This window comes from Penicillium brevicompactum (assembly GCF_028827555.1).
Source record: "Penicillium brevicompactum strain IBT 35665 chromosome Unknown utg000004l_segment0_segment0, whole genome shotgun sequence".
Taxonomy (NCBI): domain Eukaryota; kingdom Fungi; phylum Ascomycota; class Eurotiomycetes; order Eurotiales; family Aspergillaceae; genus Penicillium; species Penicillium brevicompactum.
The window spans coordinates 134,090-146,666 of NW_026623207.1; the positions used below are offsets into that span (position 1 = coordinate 134,090).

At 45.9% G+C, this 12,577-nt stretch overlaps 4 protein-coding genes across 4 annotated transcripts; 2 read left to right on the forward strand and 2 right to left on the reverse strand.

Moving 5' to 3' along the window:
• Positions 1 to 4: 4 nt before the first annotated feature.
• N7506_005610 (uncharacterized protein) lies at positions 5 to 907 on the forward strand (the record flags this gene model as incomplete). The annotated part of the gene is made up of 2 exons (XM_056954903.1): positions 5 to 756; positions 802 to 907. The coding sequence occupies 2 exons, from the start codon at positions 5 to 7 to the stop codon at positions 905 to 907; spliced, it is 858 nt and encodes a 285-aa protein (XP_056811880.1).
• Positions 908 to 935: 28 nt separating this feature from the next.
• Positions 936 to 1,458, forward strand: N7506_005611 (uncharacterized protein; the record flags this gene model as incomplete). The annotated part of the gene is made up of 2 exons (XM_056954904.1): positions 936 to 1,092; positions 1,142 to 1,458. 2 exons carry the CDS (start codon positions 936 to 938, stop codon positions 1,456 to 1,458), a joined length of 474 nt encoding a protein of 157 aa, XP_056811881.1.
• Positions 1,459 to 3,499: 2,041 nt separating this feature from the next.
• N7506_005612 (uncharacterized protein) lies at positions 3,500 to 3,808 on the reverse strand (the record flags this gene model as incomplete). The annotated part of the gene is made up of 1 exon (XM_056954905.1): positions 3,500 to 3,808. One exon carries the CDS (start codon positions 3,806 to 3,808, stop codon positions 3,500 to 3,502), a length of 309 nt encoding a protein of 102 aa, XP_056811882.1.
• Positions 3,809 to 5,556: 1,748 nt separating this feature from the next.
• N7506_005613 (uncharacterized protein) lies at positions 5,557 to 6,416 on the reverse strand (the record flags this gene model as incomplete). The annotated part of the gene is made up of 3 exons (XM_056954906.1): positions 5,557 to 5,892; positions 5,951 to 6,210; positions 6,260 to 6,416. 3 exons carry the CDS (start codon positions 6,414 to 6,416, stop codon positions 5,557 to 5,559), a joined length of 753 nt encoding a protein of 250 aa, XP_056811883.1.
• Between the last annotated feature and the right edge of the window lie 6,161 nt (positions 6,417 to 12,577).

A 12,577-nucleotide genomic window follows, 5' to 3' on the forward strand; every position in this document is an offset into this window, starting at 1 on the left:
AGCAATGCTCTGGCATGCCAACGAAACTCCAGTGACATACCTCAATAAAGGTCAAACATACTGTCTCAAGGTGGCGAATTCTACACCGCCGTCAAATAAGGTTGGATTATTCAAATATAGAACGTTCGTGCACATATCCTTCGAAGGAGAAGATCAGAGATCGAATCCGGTCGCATGTTGGCAACTATGGAAGGAAAACCGAGGCTCAAAAGAAGTCCATGAGCCCAAAGGCAAGATCTTGGCTGTCGAGTATGTCAATTTCCGGGGAAATGTTCGGGATCGGGGCCACATACAGCTTGAAGAAGCTTTCGTTGATGGGTTCTGTGTCACCTGGGCATCTGATATAACCGCGAACATCTATGAAGCTGCAATTCTGCTTAAATTCAATTTTCTATCAACCGATTTTACCCGCTCAAAGGAGGTGAAAGGAGTTCCAGTCAGGCTATGCGCAAAAACCGAAGTGTTGCGGTCGGACGACGAAAACCCGACCATGGAGGCAGGGCCAGAAATGTGTTACTGTGTGGTAAAGCTCTTCCGGGACCACGGTGCCGAAAGGAAATCTGCCAATGACAAGAAACATGCCGAAAAAAGAATTGTGAAGCTCCACAAACAAAAACTCGACATGAAGACAGCTGCCGACTTTGCTAGACGAAGTCGCAGCAACAGCCCCATGAAAAACGATTCTCGACTTCACAGGGGCAGGCGGTCAATAAGTTCGCGCCGATGTTCCATGTCCCGTGAAGACATTAACGCCGAGTTAGCCAAAATAACTCGGATCTTTTCATAGGCTCGTCCAGTTAGTGTACTTGGTCTTCGTGGAAACGAGAAGCATGATCCAGATCTATATTCCATTAGTTCATCACATGGAATGAGCAACTTCACGAAGGCTGGGATCTCGGAAAATTAAGATAGCATACCTGCTTTACCCTCGGCATATGAAGGTGTGGCTCAATTGTCAAAAGAGGCCAACGCAGAGTTGGACCTCCATAGCCCTGGCCGTGAGGTACGTCCCCTCAAAATTCCAAGAATCTCCATTGATTATTTGCAGGTGGGCTTTCCGCGTCCTCAAACCCACTCTTCCAAGTCCGGTTCGTATTACGATAAAGCGAACTTCATTCTTTATTTTCTGATTTTGTTGCAGTTGCATGCTTTTACATCCAGTTCATTCAGAGCGCGAAGCAGCCCCAGGGCGAATATTATGCAATATATCTGGCCAACCGTACTTCTTTTTGCTTGAAAGCCAAGCTTGCAGAGAAAGTGCAGATCGACTCATCGGTTATCTCTCATATAATTTGGGTCAATAGAAAGGGTTTGAAGGTCCTGGTGGACGACAATATGGTCCAACATCTTCCAGAGGCGCAGACCATGGTTGCCGACATCTGTGAAATCCCGTATACACAAGTAACAGATGACCCGAGGGCAAAGTGCTCTAGGGTGGAGGTCAAGCTTGTGTTTTGAAATTCTAACATTTTATCTGCAAATGAGTGGTTAGATTGCCTGTGACTAGGAGGAGCAGTCGGGTCAGCGCCGCAGCCAGAAGCCGTCAGTCATATCTCGCCCCGTTTGCTGGATAGTGAAAAGTGGGCATGTGCAACTCTACAGCGATTTTGATATTCCCAAGTCTTACCTGCTTGGAGGTTACATCTCTCAAATTTCGGAACACTTGATTCATATGTAATTTCATAAGACTACGAATGCCATCGATCAGAGACTTTGAGCTCAGTAGAGAACTCTTATAAACGATTCCAGTGTGGAGAATATGAAGGCAAACACACTTACTTCACACTTGTCTATGACCAACGCATACTTCAGTTCTGGCCATCTTCCACATCACCAGAGAAGCTTCTTGATAACATCATCAAAGACGGACGTGTTGGTCGAGCCTCAGAACAGGCGAGAGAAATTATTGCCGGCTTGAGCATGTGCAGGTAGTATCTGTTATATCATTTATTACGATAGAATATGGAGGACTTTATCAGTATAGTCCCCAGTGGGGACCGACCTGTTCGCCTGGATTCTATTTTCTCATCATATGTAGATTCATCTTATAGGTTGAGATTTTCAAGTTGGTGATTGCGCATGGCTTCCAGCATAAATAAAATGATACTTTGTGGTCTACCGCCTTTATTAGGCGGTGCTTTAACGCTACCGTATGGTGAAAGAGACTCTCAGAATGGTTCGCTTATTGCAACCAGCAGCTTTTTCTATCTATCAATTTTACAAGTCGATACATCCCTCAATATATCAAGATCACCTTGTGTAAGAAACAATACAAGCCAGCCCCGGTGACAGGATACTACACAAAAACCCCTAATACAGACTAGTCTGTCCTGGCATTTGCGGGTTGAGAATTAATCAATGAATATATACCTGAGGTGACACCAGATTCGGGAAGAACTGTAATCTGTGTCCAACACGGGCCTCAGACTTGATTTGTTCGCGACATTCCAGAGAATGACCGTCTGATTGTCTTGTGACATTTGTAAGACGTTGATTGACCAGAGACTTGACCCTCGTTGCCAGACTAAATTGACTGAGAGTGCTTTTACGACTTTTCTGTATCAGTGCTACTGCCTTGTGCCGTGTTTCTTTGGATCGCCGCTTGAAGCAGGCTACCTAAAGAAACAGATTGTTAAGAGAACCGATTACCGTAATTTACTGTAACTTGTAGAAGATACATAGGCAAGAGTGGGAAGGGCGGATTCTAATACAGACTAGTGCGCTTAGGGTGGGGCGTTGGGAAAGAAAGAGAAAGAGTTTGGAGTTGTTGAATTTCAGAGGTATGAATTGTGTTATTATTTCAGAGGGATAAATGAGCCTATATATACAACAATGCGCCAAGTTGATGGATTGATGGAAATCAACTTGGTCGACTGTATAGACACTTCGGAGCTAATTCCGACGGTGCGGCTTGGTTCCTGATCTGCACCAGCCTCATATCACAACAGGACCAAGTCCTCGTTTGCCCAGCCTTGTATTATTTCAAGGGATACTGGCGTATTACTATCGTTTATATCCCGTGGAACGAGAATATATATAAATGAGCCACACGCCTCGACGTTTCAACTAATGATCTAAAAGAAGGGTCATATATAGTCCGACCGTGCCAATCGCACCCCAAATCCCCCTTTACGGCCCCTGGAAGTAAGCAAGGAAAATTCAAAAGGTGAAAACGCGCCATCAGTATTGCTATGTATGAACGTGTTGTGATGGATATAAAACGATATTTCCTATTACGGGGGTTCAACTCGAGGCACACCCCATTGGCCTGAGCTCCATCTCACGATAAGAGATAAAATCTAATCCAGAGCAAAATACAACACGCGCACGTGGGCGAATATGAAGACACGCTTTGACTGGCTTTCGCATCCTTCTGCAATCGCGACCAGTACACGACTGGATATTAGACAAGGCCAGGCCCATCACCAAACAACCCTACTTATTAGCCCAGATACATACGTACAGGATGTTTGCCCCTAGCACCAACCGCAATGTGAGGTCAAGACGCGTCGACGCGTATCGGAAACGGCGGCTTTCCTAGCACCGTGCCATCCACGCTGTCAACAGACACATCCTGTCTCTCTCCGTGCTCTGAAGCGCTTCCCTCCTGCGTCTGATGGACCTGCAACGCCTGCATTGCTCCCCTTGTTCCCCTCGTGACACGAACCAGCTCGTCTTCCAGGTGACTGGCTCGAGATGATACACCGCCAAGTTCGTCCTGCAGCCGATCTATTTCTGCCTGCATCTCGTTCTTTTCACCGAGGGAGTCCTTCAGATGCATGCGGGTGCGACCAAGCTCGCCGCTCATTTCACGGTTGGCGTATTCCAATTCGCAGATTTTTGCCAAAAATGAACCACTTCCTATTTCGTCGCTCCGGGCCAGCCGTGTCTTGTATCGCCAGCGCTGTGCAGGCCCTAGAAGCTGCTTGACGGATCGAAATACTCACCTCCTCTTTTGCCAGGTGGCCCCGTTCGGATTGGGCAACCTGCAGCGCCTGCAGCGTCTGCAGAGCAACTGCCTCGAGCGACCGGCCCAATTCTTCGCAAATAGACCGATACAAACCCACACTTCCACTGCCCAAGTTCGACTGCAGTAACCTCTTCTTGGAAGCCGTCACCGACCAAGCGTATCCATCCCCGGCAGATGGCTGTAGACGGACTTGGTGGGGAGCGACGACAAGGCCGAGTCGGTTGTCTGGAAGGATGAGTATCTTTCACCAGGCGGAGGAAATATAATAACCTATGGATATGGGCAGCCGATGCCTCTCGGCCCTGTTGTCTGAAGAATGCGCGTTTCTCATTGCTGCTGAGGACCATGATTTTGTTTGGTCTGTCAAAGAAGGCCGCAACTTCTTAGATTTTGAGACGTATTCAACCCATGCGAGAAAGATCCCAATCAAAGCACCGAGGAGTTATCATTCGACGGTTGCCATTTGACCGGTCATGTATGTTCATCTGACGACCGAAGTTCACCAAAACATGGAAAATCTGCACCAGGTCAAGTCGAGCAGTATTGAGGTGGTCGCCATGAGTTCTTAAGCAATTTCTACCAACCAATCGATGGGGCGCTGTCATTTCAGTACCGTCTGTCTCCGCAGACATTTTCTAATTTTGCCTCTGCCATTTGTGAGGCTGTTCGGGCATGCCCGGCCCTGGGCAATGCGACTGCAGTGCTCCGATCCTGCTCCATGAGAAATTCGGGTCGCGGAGGAAGCCCGTAGATCGCTAATCTCGCATTCAAAACCATAGGGAAGTATCGTTTCGAACAGTCTAAGTTGGTGAACTCAGCCATTCTGCTGTTCTGGGTTGTGAGCCGCCGAGCGCAATCACATGGGGCACGTTTGTTTGGCCGGATAACTGACTCAAGCAAATTAGACATCTGGAATGACCCCAGCACATGGCTATCGACCTACCTCTGTCCCCATGCAAAAGCTCCGACTCCGAGCCCACGCATGTCTCATCGTGGAGAACCACGTGATATGTCACTCGAGGGCCGTAATGTCTCCGAAATAACTGTCTCGTTGTCCTCCCAGGTGACCATCAACACCCCTGGTAGAGACTGCTTCAAATCGACGCTATGTGGCATAAGCCGGAGCCTGTGTCTGACATCTCGCATCATCTCGCTTTCATTGTGGAATGAGATGAGCAAAATTGAGGAAATTAACGCGAGTGATATCCTCGGGAGCTCTTCGATAACATGGTCGCAAAAAAACATTGCATCCTGTCCTGCCATGTTGTCCTACTGTACCCGCACAAAAAGCGTGGTTTGATTTTGCAAAAACGAGAATGATACTTCAAATAGAAGATATAACGTAGCCTTATAGTTTCGCTCTAGCACCGAGAATGTGATTATGCATGATGGACTCCCTATGCCACCACTTCTGACTCATCATATACCCGAGCTGATACTAGTGAAGCACCACTACTGTGTTCATTACACTCTCAACTTTCTACCCGGGGCCAAACTCCTGGGACAAAGGTCTTCATTCATCCAAGTGTGGGGCTTCAATCATTCTTTAGCAATGTCATCTTCCTTCGTATCTAGAGTGACTGCAGTTACAACCCCACGGAACGGCAGTTTTCCTGGATTATCATGTTTTGTAATGCTGCCATCGTCACTTGCAACGTTCTAGTATCGGTGGCATTTGTGTAATGTATATGAATATGACGGTTCCTCGTTTTGTTAATCCCTTGGAATTGGTCGGCAAAATATGTTGCAGCGGCACACAAGTTTGTGTTAAGGCCATTGAAGTCGGTGAAGTATTCCGAAAGAGGCGAAACTGCGAGCTTTTTCTCGAAAATATCCAACTTATTCAAGAACACGATAACAGGCTTGTGCCTGAATTGTTCACCGTTAGCCAAAGAGTCAAAGAGCATCATTTCTTCATGCATCTGGTGTCACACATGAGTCAGGATCGTCAAATTGAGAAGCAGAGTATCATGAACGTACAGCGTTGTGGCCTTCAGCCGTGTGTTGGTCATAACTAGGCAACGCAGCCACGAAGATCATGTATCCAACATCCTCAAAGCAGCTTAACCACTTCTTTCGCTTTGGTTCCTGATTATCCACGTCCAAAATCTGCACTTGAGTTGAACATAGTTCGAATGTGCTCTCGTTGATCCTTGTCTTTGGTTCATCCTCCGACAATGCACTTGAGTAGACAATCCCCATTTGCTTGATGATTGTCGACTTTCCAGACTCGCCAGCACCTGACATTCAGTGAGCAAATCTCCAAATAATAGTTTTCCGAATGCATACCGAGCAAGAGTATCTTAAAGCTCTTTTTCGCTTTTTTCTTTTCAAGCTTCAGCCGCCTTCCAATATCGGAATCGTGACGTGACGCTTCATCTGCCGCCCGCTCTTTTGTAGCTTTCAGACCCATCCATCCGGTGAGACTATTATCCAAGATACCCATCTTCCTTATACCAGGCTGGCTGGTAGATCTGAGGAAGCGTAGATCTGAGGGTGAATAAATTTGCAGTGTCCAGGGAGGTTATTAAGAGGCGATATCTCGGTATAAAGTCCCTGTAAGATACTTCTCTCTGTGGAAAGAACAGGAAACCATTGGAATTTTAAACAGATTGTGTGAGCTCGTTGACGGGGGAGTGCGTAGAGAAAAGTGCAAGCGGTTGGGTATTTAAGGTTTATGGTCTCTATATGTAACACCCACGATTTCAATGACAACCACATCCACTATGACATCATGACATAGATATAGGCAAACTTAGACATGTCCCGCCACAGGATCTTACATCTGTAATTTCCTTAAAAGGAAACTTCAAAGAGAACTTCCTTCTCATCGAAAACATCCTTCCCGCTTTCGTCTAATACCCTTCCAAGGAAATATAATTAAGGAAGGCTGTACTTCCATGAACGATTGAGATGCCTTTAAAGACTTCTGAAAGATGGAAAGTGTTTGGAGAACAGACTCCCTCCCCATCACTACATGTAAGGCTAGTAGGGCTACTGAAAGTGCAGCAACTCTTGAAATTCTGTAAGATTGGGCAGTTCTCATGCGAGCATGCAGCCTCTAAGTCAATGTCGGAACTCAACAGCTCGACAAAAATATCTAGCTACTGTCTACATTCACTGGGAGCGCTGTTGGTTACTTTATGTGACACTGACCAGGATTGAAAAATCATCTCACTAATTGACATCAAACAACGGAAAAGGAGGATGTAGCTAACCTGGTCAAATCAATTCCACATTTTGTTCCAGGCCGCCAATAGCAGACCCTACTGCGTCTTAAACCGTGGTTCAGCTTCACGTCCACGGCTGTCTTGACTTGACGCCTATTGTTTGATAGCTCACCTGAAGAAATTTAGCTCAATTGAATTTAATATCATATGTGCCAAAGCCCCTCCCCCCTGGCTAAAGAAGAGATTACGTTCAAAAAAAGAGGAAATGAATTCATCTTAGACAAAGGGTCTGGGGCATGTTAGGTACTAGGAATTGAATGTGGCTTGATGATCTGATCTCGTAGTTCCGCCGAGCTTGGCCGCCCAACGTAGACCTCATGGTAGCTTAAGAATCTCGAAACCGTAGTGTGGTACTGCCATCATTGGACCCGAGCCGCAGAGGTGCGGTTCAACTCGGACTTTTCATGAACGATGCCACTGGAATGAGCGCCTCCTTCCATTATGAATTTGGTGACACTAGATAGGCACGAATTCAGGCTCTGCAGATGAGAAGTCAGTACAGCTATAATAAGGCTCCAAGTGGCGTCGACATATTTGCTGTGTGGAACCAGTGTATTTATCATGTGAGATCAACAGTGCAGCCTCGCGCTAATGCACAAAGTGTCACATTGTTGCCTACCTCCCTGGAAATTTTTATATGCTGCCAGGCAGGCCAGGGTCTAACCAAAGTATCGTAAGCACATTTGCAGCTCTTGCCCAGCTGCGTCGAGAGGATATTGCCCATTAAGACGTGTTGAAAGGGTACAGACACCCCAAGTGGCAATGAGGACGTCTGCATCCAACCATCGGCCCAAGCAGTATCGTAAGCAGGTTCTCCGCTCGGTTCATGGAGCGTCAATGTCTCAACCACTTAGATATGGTCCAAGACTATGAAATCCTCGCGTTCGCATAGGCTTTGAAGTTGGAGATGCATGTCTTGTTATTTGCTTTTCATGCCGAGGTTGTAGACATGAATCCAATGCTGTAGTGCACCGATGGCAAAGTGAACATCATTTTACCAAGCAATGAGGTCCTTTCATTTATTTCTGCCTTAGTATATCACAAGAATCATTGATAGGAGATACCCACCGGTTGTTGAAAATGGGACTGATTGCAATTTGGCTTTTTGACAGTCAGCCACCAAACTGTATTTATCGATGTGCCTATACGAACAAACGCAGTTCGTCGAACCCGAACCATAATGTAAACAAAAGAAGGTCGCGATTCTACTAATGCAGCCCAGGAATATTCAGCACCCCCGTCTGCCTGGTGATCGTTGCCTATGTATTCTGCAAGTTCTATAGTATATGGAACACTCTCTAGTACTTCATTGACTATGCTTGTACATGTCTGTATTGTAAAAACTACATTCCGACAGCGAATGTTGATGCGGGTGGAATGATAGAATGACGGGAGTAAAGATAAACGTTGGAAGCAATTTGGAGCCCGATGGTATTCAACAATGCTAACAGAGCCACTGACACGGGATCGGGATCGGAAAAGTCAATTTCCGATGTGCGGGGTTCTAGCCGTAAACAAATAGGGTGCTTTTGAATGATTGAGATAGTGATAAGACAGGAATTTCCATCGATATTATGGCTCTCCATGAACATTTTTGGGAAGATGTTCTGAGGTTTTTGGGTGATGGCACTGTTGCAAAAGTCGGCAGCACTTGCCGAATGTTGTACTTTATTGCCAGAGACGAGTTGAGATTGAGGGCAAGGCATTATTTGAAAAGTGATAATGCTTGGGAGCACGCTTTTTATCCCGCAAGAGGTTATTATGATAAACAAGGAGATTGTGGTGGTGATGGTGATGAAATGGGTTCGGGGGAAGGCATGTGCTGGGTGAGGTGTGTTTGTGAACATCACAAGATGGTATTTCTCGGGCGAGACTGTTCATGTGAGTCGGGTCATGCGAGTGAGCGACCTGGGAGCATACTAAAATCCTACAGGCGGGGTGTGTTTTGTGAATATATTGGGGGCTGGATGGACTGGGCAGGTTCAGATCCAGGGCGTGAAGTACGAGCGTGAAAATATACATGCGCGTTTGGAATGCAGGAATATCTATCCAATGGAAGAACGCGGATCCCAAGTACGGGTTTGGGATTTGAGAAAAGATGGGACATCGGCGTTGAATTCGGGGTATCCGGGGTGGGAATGACGATTAGCAAAAAGTGCGACCGCTTTGTGGGCTGTCTCATCCCCTTTCATTCTAAAATTATTTATCACAGACAATACCCACTACTACTTTACGGCAATAATGGGCCCTGAGAAGGTGGCATGACTTGGAAAAGGAGCTTGCGAGATGGGTCATGAGTGAGAAGTGGGCTTGGTTTTCCACACTGTCCTGTTCGCCGGCCCGGAATCCAATTGGAGATTTTTCTTTGCCAAACCCAAAATATATTCATTATAGATATAAGCCTATGGCGAGGACTCAATGCAAAGTGATGCCAGTTTCTCAATTGGTACATTGATGTTTTTGGCGCCAAAGAACACAGTGCTAGAGTCCATTTTCGAAATTGCTACATTAATGTTGCATGATCGGCAGATTCGATAAACTAAAGAGACCCCCTTCGAGAACTGATTAGTGAGATCAGAAAGCACAGATTGTTTGCGTAGATTTAAATACCACAAAATATGAACAGGGCATACAAATGAAAGAGAGTGACGAATCGAGGGAGAGTGTTCAGCCTAAGTTCTAAGCTAAAAGTCGCGAGTTTTACATATTGCATCTGCCCTGATCTACAGGAGTGGCGGGCGTTACGGGAGAAAGTCGGCGACGCGTTGAATAACGTGTCGAGCTTGCTAGGGGGTAGACTCAGCACTCACCCTCAATTAAGACCTGCCAAGACGCCAAAGAGGGTGCAAATTTTGACCCTGGACCTTCTTAAATAGTATTCTGAGGCATAAATAGGCCTAAATGGGCAATTATCTGCTTGTAAATGGTGTTTTATACACCCTTATGAAAAAAGGGACCCTCATTGAGGATCCCTTGGCGGGTGGAGGGTGTGGATCAAGAACCAAGAAGAGGTCAGATATATCATGCCTCGCGAGCCAAGACGGTGGCTGCTGCATACCGCTTCGCACGAATCGAATCGAATCTATATTGAAAAAACGATCTTTACGAAGTCGAACTCAAGACTGATTCGAATTTGGTTCGAAGTTCGCGAAATTTTTTGTTCTAAAGCTTCATTGGGAAGACGGTCAATCACACTGTTGCTCTACAAGATAGCCAGCAACATACAGGTAGTCTAATAGTTGGATATAGAGACAAGTAGGCTAGACTCAGTCTGGCATCAAATTGAATAATCGGGCGTTAAGATTAAGAAGCTGTGAGGCAGTATCAATAAAAGCAAGTTTCTGTCAAAACCTTCATCCAATCATATGTCTTTCGACTCTTGAGGTTTGTCCACAGATCGATAATCTTAAATATGGTCTGTTTTGCTTCAGATTATACTAGCCCATTAATTGTACTGAGATACACGTAAAATATTAATATAGAGTCACAATATGAATAGCTGCACATTGCATTTAATGAAGAGTAGTTAAATAGTCTAATCGGGCTAGCGGAGACTCCACTAGAACGTGTCTTCGCGCATACGTGCGCTTACCAAGAATAACATCTAATCTCGGTTCAAAGGCTACAAAAAACCGTCACTTCAGGTTGCTCGAGGGTAAGCGATCGATCAAGACACAAGCTGAAAATACAAATATAACGTTACGAATGGCTTCTCCACTTACTGCAACATTTGACTGTCCTAATACTAGGAAGAATAAACGCGATTATGGGGCGCTTAATAAATATGGCCTACTTGCAGAGGATTTACCACTTCCGCCTCCCCGAAAGAAGAAGGCAGTTCGGTCCACCGTTAAGTCGCCGACTCCTCCGATTTCAACCTCTCTACAGCTCCCTGCAGTGTCTCCATGAGTTAATCGAATCTTGATACGGACATACGTCCTTCGCAATCAATATCTCAGATCAAATGCAAGGTAGAGAGAATCGAAATCAAGCAGAAGGAGACTATGTCGAAAGAACGGAGCTGGATTTGGAAACACTACCTTACTACACCTGAATCTGGTACTTGGAGATTAGGAAGCAAGGAGCGGTCCGAGCTTAAGCACCTCTGTATTGTGTCGCCATCCACTTGCAGACTCATTTGGTTTGCATCGAAATTGTGATCATCAACTACAGCGTTGAAACAACACCTGCAACAAACACACATGCTCTTCCAAGACGGCCATTCAGGATGCCAAGGTCCGCTAAGCTCATTAATTGCCAAATAAAAGGAGCTCCCATTCGAAGAGGTTATCTTGAAGTGGATTATATCAACCTGGCAACCATTTACACGCGTCGAACAGCCTTCGTTCAAGGCTATGTTTAATCAGCACTGGTTTCGATATAAGCCAGGGCCAGTGCGAGTTTATATGAAACTGGTGGAAGGCCAACATGCTTGAATATAGTTGCATGGCAAAGATAGCACAAGATCACCTTGCTATACCAGCATCAGAGGTAGGTATCGAGAGATTGTTCAATGGTGGGAGAGATGTGCTGGGGGTTTGACGTTCTTCCAAAGGTACGACCCTTGGGACCTTATTAAGGCTGCAAGATGCTGCACGTTGGAAGTCTTCATATTTATACACTCATGGGTTTTTCTGAATACAGGTGTTTGATAGTCTAGACTTTATTTGCAGAACTATTCTTGTAGGGACCAGGCATCTCGAGAATTCGTTCCACAAACCCCTTTTCCTAAAAAGGTTAGATATCAGTTCGCGAAGCTCTCCGATATTCGCGAATTTCGACGAACCAAATCGGCCATAGATTTGAAGCCCGAAAACCAAAGTTCGAGCTCGATTCGGATCGCCGACATTCGAGAACTTCGAACAGTTCACAAATTCGACGAGGCTCTTAAGTTCGTTCCAGGAAGTGACACACTTCAAATGTACGTACATAGATACAATGAGTGCCCTGAAACGAAGGAACGGAGTGGAAGGGGTTACCAACCCCACGGCTGCGCAACGCCGACGATGACACCGTGCCAAAACACAGCGACAGACACACACCTTACTCTCCCGCCAGGCCTCTCTCTCATTGATCATGGTTGGATCCCCGGTCGAGTTCCTTCCTTCTCGGGTTAAGTTTTCTCTTTTGTCTCTTTGCTTCCTAATCATCCTTATATGTTATGCCGTATACCCTTTATGTCCGCTATCGCAATAATCTGCCTATGTCGATGCTGCTAGGCCTCGACATGGTCCGGTTTCAGTTCTTCCCAGTTCGCACCTGTTGGAACCTGGGGTGCATAAATTTGCCAAGAAAAATATTATTTTGGACGCATGTATTGCTGATTCATCCCTTTTTGTTACTGTTATTTCCATCTGTTTTGGTCCCGACCTCGATC